The 21,504-nt window shown below is 38.5% G+C and overlaps 1 protein-coding gene across 1 annotated transcript in view; it reads left to right on the top strand.

Moving 5' to 3' along the window:
* The first annotated feature begins 16,695 nt into the window (after positions 1-16,695).
* Positions 16,696-21,504, top strand: part of UBR3 (ubiquitin protein ligase E3 component n-recognin 3) — a 223,694-nt gene continuing 218,885 nt past the window's right edge. Inside the window, exon 1 of the mRNA XM_057747121.1 lies at positions 16,696-17,243. Coding sequence (XP_057603104.1) covers positions 16,699-17,243 — 545 coding nt within the window. The 5' untranslated portion in view covers positions 16,696-16,698. The remainder of the gene's footprint in view (positions 17,244-21,504) is intronic.

Here is a 21,504-nt window from a genome sequence, read left to right as displayed (position 1 = left end):
GGTATATACATATAATGGAATACTATTAAGCCATAAGAAAGAATGAAATTTGGATACTTGCTACAACTTGAATGAACTTTGAATACACTATGCCAAATGAAAAAAAGCCAGACACAAAATGACAGCTGTTCTAAGATTTTGCTTATATGAAATATCTAGAATAGGCAAATTCAAAGAGACGGAAAGTAGAATAGAGGTACTAGGGGCTAGGGAAAGAGGGAAATGGGGAGTTATTGTTTAATAGGTGCAAAGTTTAATAGGCTGATGAAAAAGTTCTGGAGATGGGTGGTGATAGTTGCACAGCATTGTAAATGTACTTAATACCACCTAACTGTGCACTTAAAATGATTAAAATAGTAAGTTCTGTTATATATGTTTTGCCACAACTTTTTAAAAAATTTAAAATTGAAGTATAGTGGATCTACAATATTTTGTAAGTTTCAGGTGTACAGCACAAAGGTTCAGTTATATAAATATATATACACACACATATATATATTCTTTTTCAGATTCTTTTCCCTTATAGGTTATTACATAATATTGAATATAGTTCCTTGTGCTATACAGTTAGTTCCCTGTGCTATACAGTAGCTTCCTGTTGGTTATCTATTCTATTCACAGTAGTGTGTATATGTTAATCCCAGCCTCCTAATTTATCCCTCCCCCCACCCCTCTTTCCCCTTCAGTAACCGTAAGTGTGTTTTCTGTGTCTGTGAGTCTTTCTATTTTTGAAATAAGTTCATTTGTTTGTTATGTATATTTTGCCACAATTTTTTTTTTAAAGCTGCTGGTTCAGTTTACAACATCGCACATGTGCTTTTTCCTGGAGACTACAAGGATATTTCAGTAGGCAATAAAAGTGCTTTATGTGAAATCATTAAGTCATTGAGAATTTTAAGATGTATCCTCATGGATCAAAATATAGTAAAATTAATGTTTTTTGCTGCAATAAGGCCATTTTAAAGGGAAGCTGGCTTGTTTTTTTGCAAGTATTTAACAGAGACAAATGCAATGTCAACTAGATAGTTTAGTGTCATTGCCTTGATTCATATTAAGTTACAAGCAGTTTTATCCATCGTTGGCTTTTGCAACATCAGTGCAAATGTCAATGCAGTTGTTCCAGGATAAATCATGAGATTCAAGAAAGTTATTCAATACTCAGAGTGTTTCAATGTGAAATGTGTTTGCTGCCTAACATTCGCATTGACGATCCTGTTTGATGATTATATGGCACTGAATCTGCCCAAATACAAGGAAAGCAGCAGGTCTAGCTGTGTTTGTAGATTTAATTTCCCTCTTGTAAGCCAAACAGTCATTCTTAAATGTAAGTCTTCTATTTTAGAAAAAATAGTATTAGCTTTTTTTTTATATAAATTTATTTATTTTATTGGCTGTGTTGGGTCTTTGTTGCTGTGCGCGGGCTTTCTTTCAGTTGCGGTGAGTGGGGGCTACTCTTCGTTGTGGTGCACGGGCCTCTCATTGCCGTGGCTTCTCTTGTTGTGGAGCACGGGCTCTAGGCGTGTGGGCTTCAGTAGTTGCAGCACATGGGCTCAACAGTTGTGGCTCACGGGCTCTAGAGTGCAGGCTCAACAGTTGTGGTGCACGAACTCAGTTGCTTTGCAACATGTGGGATCTTCCTGGAGCAGAGATCGAACCCGTGTCCCCTGCATTGGCAGGCAGATTCTCAACCACTGCGCCACCTAGGAAGCCCTTATTAGCTTCTTAAAAGCAACAATTTTAGATAAAATTAAAAACTTAGAAATGTTTTCAAATTTTAAAAATTGTTGATGAACTTCCCTGGTGGCACAGTGGTTAAGAATCTGCCTACCAATGCAGGGGACATGGGTTCGAGCCCTGGTCGGGGAAGATTCCACATGCCACGGAGCAACTAAGCCCATGTGCTACAGTTACTGAAGCCCGCGTGCCTAGAGCCCGTGTTCCAAAAAACAAGAGAAGCCACCGCAGGGAAGCCTGCACACCACAATGAAGAGTAGCCCCTACTAGCTGCAACTAGAGAAACACCACGCACAGCAACAAAGATCCAATGCAGCCAAAAATAAATAAATAATAAAATAAAAACATATTTTTAAAAACTTGTTGAAAAATGAGACAAATAGTACTGACTTTGTTTGCATAGGTGTGATGATAACTTCATAATTTCAAAGTAACAATTTAACCCATGATAATGACATTCCAGAGACTATAGCTGAAATAACAGAATATAACCAGTAAGAATATGATAGAAGTACAGACAAAAAACTTAGTATCTGAAAATACACATTTAAATTCCAATCCTACTATCTCAGAGAATTCTAAAAAACATAAGAATACAAAAGAACACATTTCATGGCCAGAATGATGACATCATCATATATTCTGTAGCATCTGGAAAATCCCACTGTATGCTCCTGAAATAGTGAGAGTTTAAAAAGCAAATAATGTATTATTATTATTATGAAAATAATCTTGACTTCCTACAAAGGTCCTGGTCCTCTCAAGGGTCTGCACTCCATACTTTGAGAATTGATTAGTAAATATTCAAATATTGAATGTTTGGAATTTGTAAGATACTGTGTTAAGTTCTGAAAAATATTTAATTAAGACATGCTTCCTGGATTTCCCTGGTGGTCCAGTGGGTAAGACTCCATGCTCCCAATGCAGGGGGCTGGGTTTGATCCCTGGTCAGGGAGCTAGATTCCACATGCATGCTGCACCTAAGAGTCCACATGCTGTGACTAAGACCTGGCGCAGCCAAAATAAATAAGTTAAAAAAAAAAAAAAGACATGCTTCCTGGTTCTTAAGAAACTCAAGTTATATTATCAAATCATATTTGATGAATTGCCCAAGTCAGTGTGATTGGACAAGTAGTGTGAATTGCCCAAGCACAGTACAATTGTGCTGGGGGCCAGGGGCATAGCCTCAGGGACTCTTACAGTAGAAAGCCTCCTGATCATTACCCAAGCATCCTTCTATGAATTCTTATCTCAGGCTTTGTTCTACATATCCTACTTGCTTCCCTTGCTCTTTCTACACTACTCCAATCATTTAATATTCTTTCCTTTTTTTTTTTAAGGGAATTCTACCTGCTTTCTGTAGCAAGCACAAATATGTGCTCTAAGTATATTTATGCATGTGTTCTACAGGGGCACATTGGAGATAGGAATTCTTTTTGAATTCTCACTGTGACTCTTGATCGTATTGTGTTGTTGTCATGAAATGACCTTAATAGTCTCTCCTTTATATGTGTGAAAGAGAGGCAAAGAGGCTCCCTGAAAATTTTTTTTTTTTTTTTTTGGTTAAGGAATAAGATTTCCCTGAACTTTAAGTATGAACTATTCTAATATTTCTAATATTGGAAAGTATATTTCCTAATATTTCAATTTAAGTAAATTCATAACCACATTTAACCTTCAGATTTGAAATGTTTGTTTTCTTTTCTCTGACGAGGAATCAAACCCGCATCCCCTGCATCACAAGATAGATTCTTTACCACTGGACCACTGGGGAAGTCCCTGGAATATTTCTTATTCACTCTTGAAGATTCATTTACTTATTCATAAATTATTAAGTGCAAAATATATATCTTCCTCACAAGTGGTACGAATTAAAAAAACTTTGTTGACATATATATAAACACAAATTATAAATGAATAGCTCAGTGAACAAGTGAATACAGTGAACAAATCTGTATAACTACCATCAAGAGACAGAAGAGAAGAGATTGAATACTATCAACACCTAGAGAGCATCCCCCTCAGGCTCCCCTCCAATCCCTCCCCTGCCTCTCTCTCCAAAAGTCACCACTCTCCTGACTTTTAATGCCATAGATTAATTTTGGCATTTTTTTTTACTTTAGATAAATGCAATCATACCCACTGTCAGATTTCTTTTGCTCAACATTGTGTCTGTAAGATTCATCTGTGTTTGCTCATTTTATTGTTGTATAGTGGTTCATTATATGAATATACTGTATTTATTCTGTTTATGGATATTTAGTTTCAGTTTTTTAAATTAAGATATGGTTTACATAAAATGCACAAATCTTGTGTATGGTTTGATGAAATGTAAGTAACAAATATACCATGTAAACAACACCCCAATTAAGATACAGTTCCATTCACCTCAGTAATGCCCCTTCTGTTCCTACCAGTCAATTACTGCCATCCCACAGGCAACCACTGATTGGGTTTTGATCATCATAGCTTACTTTTGCCTATTATAAAACTTCATATAAATGGAATCATGCAAACATACTGTTTGTGTTTGCCTTATTTCACTTAGTTTTGGAGCTTCACCCTTGATGTATGTTGTTCATCCCCTTTTATCGCTGAGCAGTGTTCCACTGTATGAATATACTGCAATTTGTTTATACATTCGTCTGTTGATGGACATTTGGATTGTTTCTAGTTTTTGGCTAATGTGAGTAACGTTACTATGAATATTCTTGCATAATGTTTTTTTTTTCTGGGTATGTATGTTTTTGTCTCTCTTAAGTGTAATTTTTGGATCATAGAGTAGGTGTTTGTTTAACTGTATAAAAAACTGCTGAACTTTTTTCCAAAGCAGCTGAACTATTTTGCACTCCTGCTGGCACTAATTAATAGTTCTAGGTGTTCCGCATCCTCACTGATATTTGGTATTATTAGTCTTTTAAATTTTAGCCATCCTGTTGAATGGCTCAATATGGTTTTAATTAGAAATTCTCTGATTATTAATTTCACATGTTTATTTGCCATCTGGATATCTTCTTTTATGAAATGTATATTGGATATCTTCTTTTATGAAATGTATATTGAAGTTGCTTGTCCAATTTTCTTTTTTTCTTTTTTAAAAATTTTTTAAATTTATTGGCTGCATTGGGTCTTTGTTGCTGCGTGCAGGCTTTCTCTAGTTGCGGAGACTGGGGGCTACTCTTCCCCGTTGTGAGCAGGCTTCTCATTGCTGTGGCTTCTCTTGTTGCGGAGCACTGGCTCTAGGTGCATGGGCTCAGTAGTTGTGGCACAGGGGCTTAGTTACTCTGAGGCATATGGGATCTTCCCGGAGCGTGGATCGAACCCGTGTCCCCTGCATTGGCAGGTAGATTCTTAACCACTGCGCCACCAAGGAAGTCCCTGTCCCATTTTCTATTGGGATGATTCATTTCCTTTTTGATTGGTGGGAATTCAATACATGTTTTAGAGGTACATCCTTTCTGGGTCAGACGTGTTGCAAATATTCTCTCCTACTCCTTAGCTTGCCTTTTTGCTCTTAGTGGTCTCTTTATTAACAGCTTTCTTGAGATATAATTCACATGCCATATAATTCACCAATTTAAAGTGTACAATTCAATGGTTTTGGTATATTATAATATGAGTTTTTAAAATTTATGTTAAAATGTGTGTAACAAAAATTGCCATTTTAACCATTGTTAGGGTAAAATTCAGTGGCAATAATTATGTTCACGATATTGTTCAACCACCACTATCTATTTCCAAAACTTTTTCATCATCCCAAACAGAAACTCTGTAACTCTTAATGGTGTCTTTTAATGAACAGAAAGTTACAATTTTGTAACCCATTTTATCTGTAAGTCTTTTCTTTTGTGGTTAGTACTTTTTGTGTCCATTACAAAAATGTTTTCTCACTCCAAGATCAGAAGTAATAATAATTGTAGCAATAGTAATAACGTAGTTATAGATTAGGTTACAATTTACAATATGCTTCCATCAGTCTGGAAGCTCCATGTCAGAAGCATTGTATTTTGTGTGAATGGTGCCCCTGGAGTTGTGCCATGCCAGGCCAGGCCATGGACCATGTCTGTTTTGTTCACAGTGTTATCCTCAACTTTTTCAGAGAGCAACTGGTAGAGGCTCAACAAATATATGTTTAATTAATTTGTCGTGTGAATAAGATGGTAGGTGAAAATGTTCCAGTCTTTAGTAGAGATGCACAGAAGGAAAAGTCCTCTGTTTAAAGAAGGGGGGAGGGGAGAAAAATAAGTTAGGACAACTTGTAATGGTACTAAATGATACTAAAGAAGATCCCAGAGGTTTGTTAAGCATTTATAACCTTGGAAAAGTTGCACAGACCAGTCTGTAGAGGAGCTAATATAGGTCAAGCCCTTTATGTACTGTCATGCTTTTTTCCCAAAAAATATTTCTAAAGCATGAATTGAGAAACTTACTAAAAATGTCCTTGTTTCATATTAAACAAATGAGAGAATCACAGTAAGTATAGTTGCAAGGTCTTAAAGGACTCAGGCTGTTTATTTATTCAGTTGTGCCGGGTCTTAGTTGCAGCTTACAGGCTCCTTAGTTGTGGCATGTGAACTCTTACTTGTGGCATGCATATGGGATCTAGTTCCCTGACCAGGGGTTGAACCCAGGGCCTCTGTATTGGGAGTGTGGAGTCTTAACCATTGTACCATCAGGGAAGTCCCTAAAGGACTCAGTTTTTTTTTGTTTTTTTGTTTTTTGTTTTAATTTTTTATTATTTTTTGGGGGGTAAACCAGGTTCAATCATCTGTTTTTATACACATATCCCCATATTCCCTCCCTTCCTTGACTCTCCCCCATCGAGTCCCCCCCACCCTCCCCGCCCCAGTCCTCTAAGGCATCTTCCATCCTCGAGTTGGACCCCCTTTGTTATACAACAACTTCCCACTGACTATTTTACAGTTGGTAGTATATATAAGTCTGTGCTACTCTCTCGCTTCATCTCAGTTTCCCCTTCACCCCCCACCCCCTCTCATACCTCGAGTTCTCCAGTCCATTCTCTGTATCTGCATTCTTGTTCTTGTCACTGAGTTCATCAGTACCATATTTAGATTCCGTATATGTGGGTTAGCATACAATATTTGTCCTTCTCTTTCTGACTTACTTCACTCTGTATGACAGATTGTAGTTCTATCCACCTCATTACATATAGCTCTATCTCATCCCTTTTTATAGCTGAGTAATATTCCATTGTATATATATGCCACATCTTCTGTATCCATTCATTTGTTGATGGGCATTTAGGTTGCTTCCATGTCCTGGCTATTGTAAATAGTGCTGCAATAAACATTATGGTACAAGTTTCTTTTGGGATTATGGTTTTCTTTGGGTATATGCCCAGGAGTGGAATAACTGGATCATATGGTAGTTCTATTTGTAGTTTTTTAAGGAACCTCCAAATTGTTTTCCGTAGTGGCTGTACCAACTTACATTCCCACCAACAGTGCAGGAGAGTTCCCTTTTCTCCACACCCTCTCCAACATTTGTTGTTTCCAGATTTTGTGATGATGGCCATTCTGATTGGTGTCAGGTGATACCTCACTGTGGCTTTGACTTGCATTTCTCTGATGATGAGTGATGTTGAGCATCTTTTCATGTGTTTGTTGGCCATCTCGATGTCTTCTTTGGAGAAATGTCTATTTAGGTCTTCCACCCATTTGTGGATTGGGTTATTTGCTTTTTTGGTATTAAGCTGCATGAGCTGCTTGTACATTTTGGAGGTTAATCCTTCGTCCGTTGTTTCATAGGCAATTATTTTTTCCCATTCTGAGGGTTGCCTTTTAGTCTTGTTTATGGTTTCTTTCACTGTGCAAAAGCTTTTAAGTTTCATGAGGTCCCATTCGTTTATTCTTGATTTTATTTCCATGATTCTAGGAGGTGGGTCAAAAAGGATCTTGCTTTGATGGATGTCATAGAGTGTTCTGCCTATGTTTTCCTCTAGGAGTTTTATAGTGTCTGGCCTTACATGGAGGTCTTTAATCCATTTGGAGTTTATTTTTGTGTATGGTGTTAGGAAGTGCTCTAATTTCATTCTCTTACATGTTGCGGTCCAATTTTCCCAGCACCACTTATTGAAGAGGCTGTCTTTTTTCCATTGTATACTCGTGCCTCCTTTGTCAAAGATAAGGTGCCCATATGTGTTTGGGCTTACTTCTGAGTTCTCTATTCTATTCCATTGATCTTCCTTTCTATTTTTGTGCCAGTACCATACTGTCTTGATCACTATGGCCTTGTAGTATAGTTTGAAGTCAGCAAGCCTGATTCCACCCACTCCATTTTTCCTTCTCAAGATTGCTTTGGCTATTCGGGGTCTTTTGCGTTTCCATACAAATCATAAGATTTCTTGCTCTAGTTCTGTGAAAAATGCCATTGGTAATTTGATGGGGATTGCATTGAATCTGTAAATTGCTTTGGGTAGTACAGTCATTTTCACGATGTTGATTCTTCCAATCCAGGAACATGGTACGTCTCTCCATCTGTTTGTGTCGTCTTTGATTTCTTTCATCAATGTCTTAAAGTTTTCTGCATACAGATCTTTTGCCTCCTTAGGCAGGTTTATTCCTAGGTATTTTATTCTTTTTGTTGCAATGGTGAATGGGAGAGTTTCCTTAATTTCTCTTTCTGCTCTTCCGTTGTTAGTATATAGGAATGCAAGAGATTTCTGTGCATTAATTTTGTATCCTGCTACTTGACTAAACTCATCAATTAGTGCTAGCAGTTTTCTGGTAGAGTCTTTAGGGTTTTCTATGTATAATATCATGTCATCTGCAAAGAGTGACAATTTTACTTCTTCTTTTCCAATTTGGATTCCTTTTATTTCTTTTTCTTTTCTGATTGCTGTGGCTAAAACTTCCAAAACTATGTTGAATAATAGTGGTGAGAGTGGACACCCTTGTCTTGTTCCTGTGCTTAGAGGGAATTCTTCCAGTTTTTCCCCATTGAGAACGATGTTGGCTTTTGGTTTTTCATATACGGCTTTTATTATGTTGAGGTAATTTCCTTCTATGCCCATTTTCTGGAGAGCTTTTATCATAAATAGATGTTGAACTTTGTCAAAAGCTTTTTCTGCATCTATTGAAATGATCATATGGTTTTTATCTTTCAATTTGTTGATATGATGTATCACATTGATTGATTTGCGTATATTGAAGAATCCTTAAATCCCAGGGATAAACCCCACTTGATCATGGTGTATGATTTTTTTAATGTGCTGTTGGAGTCTGTTAGCTAGTATTTTGTTGAGGATTTTTGCATCTATATTCATCAGTGATATTGGTCTGTAGTTTTCTTTTTTTGTGACATCTTTGCCTGGTTTTGGTATCAGGGTGATGGTAGCCTCGTAGAATGAGTTTGGGAGTGCTCCGCCTTCTGCAATATTTTGGAAGAGTTTGAGAAGGATAGGTGTTAATTCTTCTCAAAATGTTTGATAGAATTCCCCCGTGAACCCATCTGGTCCTGGGCTTTTGTGTGTTGGGAGATTTTTAATCACTGCCTCAATTTCCGTACTTGTGATTGGTGTGTTCATGGTTTCTATTTCTTCCTGGTTCAGTCTTGAAAGATTGTATTTTTCTAAGAATGTATCCATTTCTTCCAGGTTATCCAATTGATTGGCATATAGTTGCTTGTAGTAGTCTCTCATGATCTTTTGTATTTCTGAGGTGTCCGTTGTGACTTCTCCTTTTTCATTTCTAATTCTGTAGATTTGCATCTTCTCCCTTTTTTTCTGATGAGTCTGGCTAATGGTTTATCAATTTTGTTAATCTTCTCAAAGAACCAGCTTTTAGTTTCATTTATTTTTCTTATGGTTTCTTTCCTTTCTTTTTCATTTATTTCTGCTCTGATCTTTATGATTTCTTTCCTTCTGCTCACTTTGGGGTTTCTTTGTTCTTCTTTCTCTAGTTGTTTTAGGTGTAAGGTTAGGTTGTTTATTCGATCATTTTCTTGTTTCTTAAGGTAGGACTGTATTGCTATAAACTTCCCTCTTAGAACTGCTTTTGCTGCGTCCCATAGGTTTTGGGTTGTTGTGTTTTTGTTGTCATTTGTTTCTAGATATTTTTTGATTTCCCCTTTGATTTCTGTAGTGATTCCTTGGTTGTTTAAGAGTGAATTGTTTAGCCTCCATGTGTTTGTCTTTTTTGCAGTGTTTTTCCTGTAATTGATATCTAGTCTCATGGCGTTGTGGTCTGAGAAGATGCTTGATATGATTTCAATTTTCTTGAATTTGCTGAGGTTTGATTTGTGACCCAAGATGTGATCTATCCTGGAAAATGTTCCGTGTGCACTTGAGAAGAAAGTGTAGTCTGTCGTTTTTGGATGGAATGTCCTATCAATATCAATTAAGTCGAGATGGTCTAATGTGTCATTTAAAGCTTGTGTGTCTATTTATTTTCTGTTTGGATGATCTGTCCATTGATGTAAGTGGGGTGTTCAAGTCTCCCACTATTATTGTGTTACTGTCCATGTCCCCTTTTATAACTGTTAGTGTTTGCCTAATGTATTCAGGTTCTCCTATGTTGGGTGCATAGATATTTACAATTGTGATATCTTCTTGGATTGATCCCTTGATCATTATGTAGCATCCTTCCTTGTCTCTTTTAATAGTCTTTACTTTCAAGTCTAATTTGTCTGATATGAGTATTGCTACTCCAGCTTTCTTTTGAATTCCATTTGCATGGAATATCTTTTTCCATCCCTTTACTTTCAGTCTATATGTATCCCTTGGTCTGAAGTGGGTTTCTTGTAGGCAGCATCTAGAAGGGTCTTGTTTTTGTATCCATTCAGCCAGTCTGTGTCTTTTGGTTGGAGCATTTAATCCATTTATATTTAAGGTGATTATTGACATGTGTGTTCCAATTACCATTTTCTTAATTGTTTTGGGTTTGTATTTGTAGGTGTTTTCCTTTTCTTGTGTGTCCTACTTAGAGAAGTTCCTTTAGCACTTGTTGTAAGGCTGGTTTGGTGGTGCTGAATTCTCTTAACTTTTGCTTGTCTGGAAAGCTTTTGATTTCTCCCTCAAATCTGAATGAGATTCTTGCTGGGTAGAGTATTCTTGGCTGTAGGTTTCTCTCTTTCAGGACTTTCAGGATATCCTGCCATTCCCTTCTGGCCTGCAGAGTTTCTGTAGAAAGGTCAGCTGTTATCCTGATGGGTTTTCCCTTATATGTTGTTTGTTGCTTTTCTCTTGCTGCTTTTAATATTTTTTCTTTGTGTTGAATTGTCGTTAGTTTGATTAATATGTGCCTTGGTGTATTTCTCCTTGGGTTTATTCTGTATGGGACTCTCTGTGCTTCTTGGACTTGGTGAATTATTTCCTTTCCCATGTTGGGGAAGTTTTCCACTAGAACCTCTTCAAATATTTTCTCAGACCCTTTCTTGTTTTCTTCTTCTTCTGGGATGCCTATAATTCGAATGTTGGTACGCTTCATGTTATCACTGAGGTCTCTGAGACTGTCTTCTAATCTTTTTATTCTTTTTTCTTTTTCCTGCTCTGTGGCAGTTATTTCCCCCATTCTGTCTTCCAACTCACTTATTCGTTCTTCTGCCTCAGTCATTCTGCTGGTTATAGCATCTAGAGTATTTTTAATTTCAGTTATTTTGTTATCCATTGCTGTTTGTTTTTCTGAGTTCTTATGAACTGTTTCTTGTACTTTCTCTATTTTGTTATCGAGATTTTGTATCATTTTGACTATCATTACTCTAAATTCTTTTTCAGGCATTTTTCCTATTTCCTCCTCATTTATTTGGTCTTGTGGGTTTTTCTCCTGCTCCTTTGCCTGCATGGTGTTTCTTTGTTTCCTCATGGTTGTCCAAACTTTTGGGGTTGCTTGTCCTGGCAATAGAGGTGTTTATAGAAGACTGTCCAAGCCTCACACAATACTTAAAATGGCTGGAAGAAAGGGGAACAGAAGAGTGTAATGTGATTGGCAATATGCAAATAAAAAGAAAGGAATAGAAATGTATAAAAGATAGGGATGAAAGGAAAGTATGAGAGATATATTGTCCGTACTACCAAAAACTTAGCGGCTATGTCGGGCTCCCCACAGTCCTTTCTGGTGTCCGAGGCCGTCTGCTGGTGTTCAGCTGGTTCTCTGTGGGAATTACTGCGTCCTTCCGTGCATTCCCAATGCATCTGTGGAGAGGGATGTACTCCATGTCTCTCTACTTCGCCGCCATCTTTTTTCTCCAAGGACTCAGTTTTGAAAGAAGGAAGTAAGGGGAGGGAGGGAAGGAGAGAAGGAGAAAGAGTGGGAAGAAGAGAGGAGAAGGGAGAGACAGGCACATGTAGGAACAATGAACAAATTCTTTTCCAAGGTTCTTTCTTATGTTCTAAAGGCTATGAAATGAAGGGTATCATTGCTACTGGTAAAACTGGGATAATAGTAATTACCTCTCAGTGTTGTCATGAATCTTAAATGTGATCATCTGGCAGAATTACTTGTAATAGTAGGCATAATGTTTCTTATGGTGTGAATTTCAACAGTTGCCATTAGAACTGGTGAACTTGCTGTGCACATAAAAAAGGTTTGGTGTGTATTTGGAGGCCAGGCAGAAATTTAGAAGTTAATACAGTTGTAGGTATCTTGTATGTTTATATTCCCAGCAGGTATCTCCTCCTCTTCCTTCTGGTGCTAAGGGTGGCATGGGTCTGGAGCTGGGCCAGTCAAAGTTCTTCCCCAGGGGTTTTAAGTGGATCTGGCAGAGAAGAGACCCTTTTTTCTCTGTTGTGAGGTTGTGGAGATGTGACCTAGACCTGGGGACAGTGGAGCCAATGTTCACTGAAAGCAAAGGTGGAGATGCATTCAGGTTCACCTTTCCCTTCCCATTTTTTGTATGATCTAATATGATCCTCTTTTTTGGCTTAAGCTAAGTCAGGTTTTTGTCTCTTGAAACCAAGGGAGTCTGGATAAATACAAAAAGATCTTTGGTGGGAATTCCCTGGTTGCCCAGTGGTTAGGGCTCTGTGCTTCCACTGCAAGGGGCATGGATTTGATCCCTGGTTGGGGAATTAAGATTCTGCATGCTGTACAGGCATAAAAAAAAAAAGTTAAGGGTCTGTAATTCTGGAAGCAATTATGTTATTTATCATTTATAGCTTTTATCTGTGTGTGGTTTAATTTGAAAAGCCAATTTAGAAATATCATAAGATTCTTAGTCACATAAATTAAGATGGAATACATAAATGCACATAATTTTTTAGATGTTATTTTGTGGCTTTCTTTTACAGCAGTATATTGCGTTGTTATTTATTCAGTGTCTTCTGTAGAGTAACAGCATGATTCAATGTAATTTTATGAGGTATAGCCTTCAAATGTATTTAAATGAGTGCAGAGTTTTCAGCTGAATTTCAATCTGGCTTTCCCTCATGGAAATATGATCGTTGTAGGAATTCCCCATGACACAGCACAGTGACTTGAGAGGTAATTTAGAAGAAGAGATTTTATATTACACTAATGAGTTGAAAGAGAAAAATGTCAGATTTTCTGGATTCAAATGATACAAGCCCTAGACACTCTAGGAGAGGCAAAGATTTGAGAGCCTGCCATGTTGATTAGAAATCTAAAGCAGTAATATAGTTTCTACCTGGACAGAAATTTGATAATTTCATTCATCTCAAATCGTAAGTATTTAATTATTATTATTAACTGTTTTATTGAAGTATAATTCATACCATAAAATTCACCTATTTTTAGAGTAGAAATAAGTGATTTTTAGTAAATTTACATAGTGGTGCAACCATCACCACAATGCATTTTTAGCACATTCCTATCATCCTAAAAAGATCTCTTGTGCTTATTTGCAGTCATTCCCTGTTCTTAACCCCCAGCTTCAAACAACTGCTAATCTATTGTGTGTCTCTATAAATGTAACTTTCCTGGACAGTTCAAATAAATGGAATAATACAATATACATTTTTGTGTGTGTCTGACTTTAATTTACGTAACATTTTTGAAATTCATGCATGTTGTAGCATGCATCAGTACTTCATTTCTTTTTATTGTTAAATAGTATACCATTATATGAATATGCCACATTTTGTTTATCCATTTACAAATTGTTAGACCCTTGGATCACTTCCAGTTTTCTTTTTTTTTCCAACCATGAATAATACTGATATGAAATTCATCTATAAGTCTTTGTGTGGGTATATGCTTTAAATTCTCTTGGGTTGATTCCTAGGGGTGGAATTGTAGAGTTTTATGGTAAACTTATGTTTAACACTTTAAGTACGTAACTGCCAAACTGTTTTCCCAAGAGGCTGTACCATTTTACATTCCCATCAGTGTTGTATGAGGGGTCCTGTTTCTCTATATCCTTGCCAACATTTGTTATTGTCTCTCTTTCTGATTATTGCTATTTTAGTGAGTGTGTATAGTGGCATCTCATAGTTTTGACTTGCATTTTCTTAATGACTAATGATGCTGAGCATGTTTTCTATGTCTATTGGCCACATGTATCTTCTTTGGTAAAATGTCTATTCACGTTTTTGGCACACTTTTCACTTGGGTTATTTCTATTCTTGTTACTGCCAGATATTTTTAATGGTTCTCTGATTTTCAACATATATGATATCCTCAGGAACAAAGTTGGTGGGAAATCTGGTAAATGTCCAGATTTCTGTACAGCACAGCAATGTCTATGTAAGTGAAATAGGGGATGGTACTTAAACTTTTTTTGTTTGTTTTTGTTACAGGAAAAAAGAGGCACTGGTGACAAGTGGTGGAATTTTGTAGATATTTGTAGAAATTTCACAGAGTGTGTAACTGAGGAATGCTGAAAAGGCTGCATTTGCCAGTACATATCATCATGGTCAGGCAGAGCAGGCGCCCTTGTTACTCTCCACAGAAAAGCAATCCTGGAGAGATACCAGCACACTTCCCCAATTGCCTGAACCCACAGACACTGAGTAGGGAATAAACACTAGTTCTACCTTAGTTTGAAATGTTCCTGGATTTTATTTGGTTGATAATTTGGTGATTCATAAAGAGAATTATTGAGCAATTTTTGAATTATTTATCACTGTTAAATGATGATCGTGAACTGCTTTATTAATATAGATGGTCAAGACATGAGAAATAGTATGTTTTTGTTATGTTAGATTCATTTACATCACTGGTTGTGGATTGGAAATACACATTCTACTTCCTTAGATTGTTTCTCCTACAGTTTTTTTCATTCTTGGTTGTCCTCTGTCATGTGTTACTAAGTTCCTTTTCTTTCTTTTTTTTTTTTAGTGACAAAAAAGGGTTTATTTGGGAATAGCAGTGGAACTGCAATGCAGGACAAGCAAGGTATACCAAAAGCCATAGACTAGTCCCTAAGTTACTTTTAATAATACATATAGCTCTCTGGAGGTGAGCTATGGAAACTTAAAAAGCTGTAGATTTTTAGTTCTGGAAGGATCATTAATGATAATCTCAAGATTCAGATTTTGCTAGATAAGGCAGTGTAACCTCTGGAGATTTTGATACCTTAGGTCTGTTGTGAGTAAGAACTTCAGGTGAGTCTTAGGATTGAGCAAGTTTTGGAAGCACTGATGTGATAGAAAGAGCAGGACTTTGTGGGTTTTTTTTAAGCTCTTTATTGGAATACAATTGCTTTACACTGTTGTGCCAGTTTTTGCTGTACAACAAAGTGAGTTAGCTGTATTTATACATATATCCCCATATCCCCTCCCTCCAGCAAGTCCCTCTCAACCATCCTATCCCAGCCCTCTAAGTCATCACCCATCATCGAGTTGATAAGAGCAGGATAAGAGCAGGACCTGCGTTCTGGTCACATCTTATTTAATTGCCAGCTGTGTGCTTTGGGGACACATAAATCACCTCCGTTAGTTCTAGTTTCCTTACTTCATAGGATTATTGAGAGATTTAAAATAAATAACATATATAAAGAATGGAACACATAATAAATACACAACAAAAGTAATCTATGGTAATTATATTCCATTTAACAACAATAATCAGAGAAATATTTGAGCACTCATGGTAATGCTGAAGATTCACTCTTTGCCCTCAAGAAATTTACCAATTAGTAGTGTGGTGGGGATGAGGTTTTTATATTGAAAGCAATGTTATATCATCAAATAAGTTCAGAGCCATTTTTTTGAAGAAGGGAAATGAAATGGGCAGATGTTGCTAGAACAGGAGTGTGGGGTGATTGTATGGGGTGGAGTAGGGGTGGAACTAGGAATGATAAAGACCAGAGGCAGGAAATCATAAAGCATCTTCCAGAAAACACTGAAGAGTCCCATTGGTTTCTTTCAAATGCCAAACTTAGAGTGGCAGCAGGAGATAATGATAGAAAGATAGGTTGGTGGTGGGCTTTAAGAGAAGATTCAAGGACTTTTTGACTTTTGTTTCCACTAAAGATTTTAAATAGGAGAGTGATAGTAATAATATACTTTAATCCTCTAAGAAAATGTACTTTAGGAGATTAAATTGGTAGTAGTGTGAGGGTAAGAATTGATTCAGGGGGAAAAATTAGGAGGGTTTTTTCAATAATAATAGTAATTCTATAGTAATTAAGGGCTTGATAACAGTGGGAATCTACTTCTCAAAACGAAATGCAGATGCCTAAAATACAGCTGAAAGATGCTGTCTGTAAATACTATATAGTCCAGGTAAATAAAGAAAAATGGTCCATATTAAAGATTTTCCATATTAATTTTTTTTAAGTCGAGTCCCTTGTTTTACTGGCTCTCAATTGTGGTTGAGAGGCAAGCGGTTGGAGAAAGAAACAGGGTGACCGTCCCAGGCGAGAGGGTTAGTAAGCAGGCACCCCAGCGGGAGGGGGCGTGTGCAGGGGCGGGGACGCAGGCGAAGGTGCGCGGCAGCCTCGGGGTATCGCGAGAGTTGGGCGGGCGCAGCAATCGCAGCAGTCAATTCCCCCACCCTCCCGGGAGGAGCCGCCGGCCCTGGACTCTCCAAATTCTGAGCTCTCATCATGGCGGCGGCGGCCGCGGCGGCCGTCGGGGGGCCGCAGCCGCCCCAAGCCGAGGTGCCCGCGCCTGGGGTGGCCCTGGACAAGGCGGCCACCGCCGCGCACCTGAAGGCGGCCCTCAGCCGGCCGGACAATCGGGCAGGTGCCGAGGAGCTGCAGGCGCTGCTGGAGCGGGTGCTGAGCGCCGAGCGGCCGCTGGCCGCGGCCGCGGACGGAGAGGAGGCGGCTGCGGCCGGCGGCGGGGGCGGTCCGGGGGCGGCCGAGGAGGAGGCCCTGGAGTGGTGTAAGTGCCTTCTGGCGGGCGGCGGAGGCTACGACGAGTTCTGCGCCGCGGTGCGGGCCTACGACCCCGCGGCGCTCTGCGGCCTGGTCTGGACAGCAAACTTCGTGGCCTACCGCTGCCGGACGTGCGGCATCTCCCCCTGCATGTCGCTGTGCGCCGAGTGCTTCCACCAGGGTGACCACACCGGACACGACTTCAACATGTTCCGCAGCCAGGCCGGCGGTGCCTGCGACTGCGGGGACAACAACGTGATGCGGGAGAGTGGGTGAGTGGAGCTGTGCCCCGGGGCGGGGGGCACCGCGGGAGGCCCAAGCCGAGGTCTGGGGAGGCCTTGGGGAGGGGGAGCTGGGAGCCGACCCAGAGCTGTCAAGGGAGAGGAGTGGGGGAGGGTGCAGCCACACGGGGATGGAAGTGGCTGAGCTGTCAGCGGTGGAAAGGGGATGGGGAGGAGGGGAGAGCGGAGAGCATGTTTAGGGAACGAGGCTGTGAATTTTCGGGGAAGCCTGGGCGAAGGAGTGAGTGAGAGAAAAGAGCCGGTGCGTGGAGTAGGAGCGGAGAGAGAAGGAAGGGATACTTGGGGAATCTGATGTCGAGCTGTCAATGGTATACTTGTTGGGAAAGGCTTTAAAGCTGACTGTTTCTTTGAAAGAAACGGATGACGTGATTTGGATTGGGTGGGAGAGGGATGATGCTGGGGACCGAATTGGGTCGCAGGATGATGAGAGGCAGGGAGGTGGTCTTGCAGCTGCAGGGGAGGACGGCTTGTGGAAAGGGACTTCTGAACTGTCAGTGTGTCAGTGTGAGGGAAGGAGCTCTTGAGCTGATGGGGGTTGAGGGAGGAGGGAAGGGGAGGGGCCTGCATGAAAAGTGACTTGAGCTGTCAGTGGAGTATTTGGTGTGCTGGAATGACATCTAGAATTGAGCTACTGAGCGAGCGGTCAGTTATGGAATACCTTCCATTCCAGAACAAACAAAACACAGAGCTAATTAGGAATCAAGTGTTGGGTCTTCTCCAGTTAAAAGGGCACTTCATGCACTGACTAATATGTGAACCTCTATCTGAAAGGAAACACTCAGATGCTTTTTTGATAGGAATGATGTACCAGGGTATTGGGATTTAGGACAAAAGACATTTCAGAGATTGCAGTGAGTTGAAGAGTTGGTACATGTTGTGTCTTGGCTTGGGACATGATGTCAGTGTCTGGGGAAGTCCTGGGAAAAGAGAAAACTTCGGCAGAGAGAGGAGATTTTGGCTGGGCAGTAGCGAAAAGAATGTTAGCTAATCCAGTTATTCAGGTTTTTCAATTTTCAGGTCTTACAATTAATGATAGAGTGTAATCCCTTTAGAAATGGTCACTATGTTTTTTGGAGTACCTGTAGGTTACTTTTACTCCAGAATATTTGTATCGACTAGGTACAAGCACGGCTGCTAGAATATTAAAAATGAACAAGACGTTGACCTGTCCCTTAAGCAGCTTACACTAGAGTAGAAAATGATAAATTCCTTAAATAGTCTGGAAGTTAGAGGAGGCTTCTGTGCAGAGGGAGTAAGAAAAAAGCTTCAGAAAGGAGCTATTTTGAGCTTGCTAATAATGATAATACTTATAACACTGCTATCGCTAGTAACAACAACAGTAGTAATAATTGCAGCTATTTGCCAGCTTAAAGTGTATGCCTGACACTTAAAAATACTTTAAAAATTGACTATTCAATAAGTAAAATATTTATGTAGCTAAAAAAGCAAAAAAATAAAAATAAAAAGATGCACCTTTTGACGTTTCCCTCCCATCCTGTCTCACATCTGCCCAGTTTCTTCACACCGTTACTAGTTTCTCTTAGTGAGAAAAGAAACAAGGATGAATGTGTATTTTGTTTTTTCAGTCTTTTATATGCAAAAGGTAACATATCATACTCACTGCTCAATACACCTTGCATTTTTCACTTATTTAAGAGTGACTTAAGAGTGACATCTTTCCATGTCAGTAAGTCAGTGTACTGTGTTAAAAAAAAAATCTGCTGCATAGTGTTTCATGTCATAAATTTGCCATTCTTTATTTAGTCATCATTTTTGATGGACATTTCAGTTTCAGTATGAAATAAAAAACCGGTATACCTGTGTTTTCATACCTGTGCAAGAATATCAGTCGGATAAATTCTCAAAGTGGGATTTTCAGATTGCCCCCATAAGGCTTAGTAGTAAGCAGAGCATGTGACTCTCTGTTTTACAATAGCCTCATCAACAGAGTGCTATTAAACTCTGGATTTTTATTCATCTATTTGGAAAACAGTGGTCAGATGTTAAAATCTGCTTTGCATGAGTAACTCATTTAATCAATAATTCTGAGATTGTTACTGTTATTATCCCCATTGTACAGAAGAGGAAAGCGGGGCACAGAGTTTTAAGAAACTTGGTCAGGATTGCACAGGTAGCTGGCTAAGCATGTTGGCTCCAGAGCCTGACAGTTCAACACTTCTCTCTACTGCCTTTACAAATAGCATTCTTATTGGTACTTCCATTCATTACTGTTTTGTCTTTTTCTTTTTTTTTAAAATATGCCATTCTTATTTGGGCCTTTGTTTTTCTTTTTAAAAGCTTATTTGTTAAAAACATTTAAGAGGGATTTCAGAACAGAGGAATTGGAACAATTCTTTACTGATATTTAGACATTTTTACTTCTTAGACTAGGTTAGCATTTAGGAGACCCCCAAAGAACATGAAGGTAGGAAATAATATTGATTCTTTCCTGAACTGGTATAATTATCAGATTGATCTGGATGAGATGCATATCTGATCTGTAATTATGATGCTTCAGTGCAGGAGCAGAGCTATCTCAGTGAGTTTCTTTGAAGGTTTACATGGTATACAGGTTTAAGGCATATGGACTGTAGCTAGTGCACATCCTAATCTCATAGCATTTGCCTTTACTGACATCTGGTAGACTCTTATTTTTGCCCCGAGTCTGGCAGCCCTCTAAGAGATAATATATGGTACTTAAGGAATTATTGTCTATCTCAATGCATAGCTATTGCCTGTGCGTGCCAGCAGTTGCCATGCCCAATTTCATGAAGGGCAGTAGTGACCAATAAACAATATTGTGGCCCTGAAATTTTTACAGCTCTTTGGGTTGGATAGGATAATTCTTCTAGGCTACACACCTAGTCTACTACCTTGAGAGACATAGGATGTTAGCCAGCAGTGCAGGTTAAAAGGCTGCCTCTGGAAACTTTTTAGAACTGGAAATCTTTAAAAAATGATAACAATGTTCCTGGTGGGCAAAACTGGACTACCCTCACATGGATGGAATATATTTAATGTTTCTCAGATTTTGATATTTCTTAAAATCCTTTTAGGTTGCTAAAGATTGAAGATGTGTTGATTTTGGGGTTGTTTATTATTGTAACTGCCATAGAAGTTTGTAAATCTCATTCAGTAAATTTTTAAGGGAGGATTCTATTTTTCCCTGTGTCTTGTGCTTAGTAAAAGAGGAGAAACCTGGCATTGCCTTAATCTTTTCCCCAAGTGTCTGACTGTTTGGGATAGGATGTTGTATGATTGGAGATGGGAAGAATCAAATATTGGATCCATCACAACCTATATTACTATTTAATTTTCAAATTTGTGTTTATAGAAATATGCAAAGAGGATTCAGTTATTTTTTGATTAGTAGCATTGTTATATTAACAGGTATACAAATCAAAGGAAGAAAACAACTGAGAATTCATTTGTGGGAAGAGATCACAAAGCATATAGAAACTATGTATTAATAATTGTATGTTGCCACTAATGTAGGTGCAGTGATTGTCGCAAACAGTTGATGGATGGATGAGTTAAAAAAAAAAGTAATGGAAAACCTAAACTAACGTCTAATTGGTTTGGGGTTCTGATGTTATGAACCAGACATTGGAATTTTAGACATTAAGTTTTAAAATTTTGTTGCAGAGCATGACCATTTTCATGTTCTATCCTGTATTATAGGTTTTTTTGTTGTTGTTGTTTTTGTTTGTTTTGCCTGCTTGCTTATTCTTCCTCACAGATTCTAAATTCCTTAAAAAATAGGAACCTTATCTTGGTATTATTAATCAAAGGCTCTTGCACTTAGTAGGTACTTAGTAAATGATGAATTAAACTGGATAAAATAGTAGCTGTTATACCTGAAAATTTGCCCAGAGATTACATTGCTTTAGGTATTCAGGAGGTGGCACGGATTATTAAATTCATAGCATCTTTTTTCAGCGTACTTCAGGAATGATTTCTAATTTCAAAAGTAATGTTTATTGGTCGTAGCATAAAAATAGGTGACAGTAAAAAGTAAAGATTCCTCTTTCCTCCATCCCATTCCTCAGTGAGAGATTTCCCTTACTTTCTTTTGAGCTTAGTATATACATTTAAAAGATTTTAGTTGTAATTTACTCAGCATTTCTAGATGTTTTGTTGTGGGAAGTATTTAGGTTATTTGGTGTGTAGCAACGCCAGAAATTGAAGCAGTGAATGTCTTATCAAATAGCGTTATACTCTTCTGTACCTT

Source organism: Hippopotamus amphibius, chromosome 8 (assembly GCF_030028045.1).
Source record: "Hippopotamus amphibius kiboko isolate mHipAmp2 chromosome 8, mHipAmp2.hap2, whole genome shotgun sequence".
In the NCBI taxonomy this organism is placed as follows: Eukaryota; Metazoa; Chordata; class Mammalia; order Artiodactyla; family Hippopotamidae; genus Hippopotamus; species Hippopotamus amphibius.
Note: the sequence above shows the minus strand (reverse complement) of the source record. Positions and strands in the feature narration are given on the sequence as shown.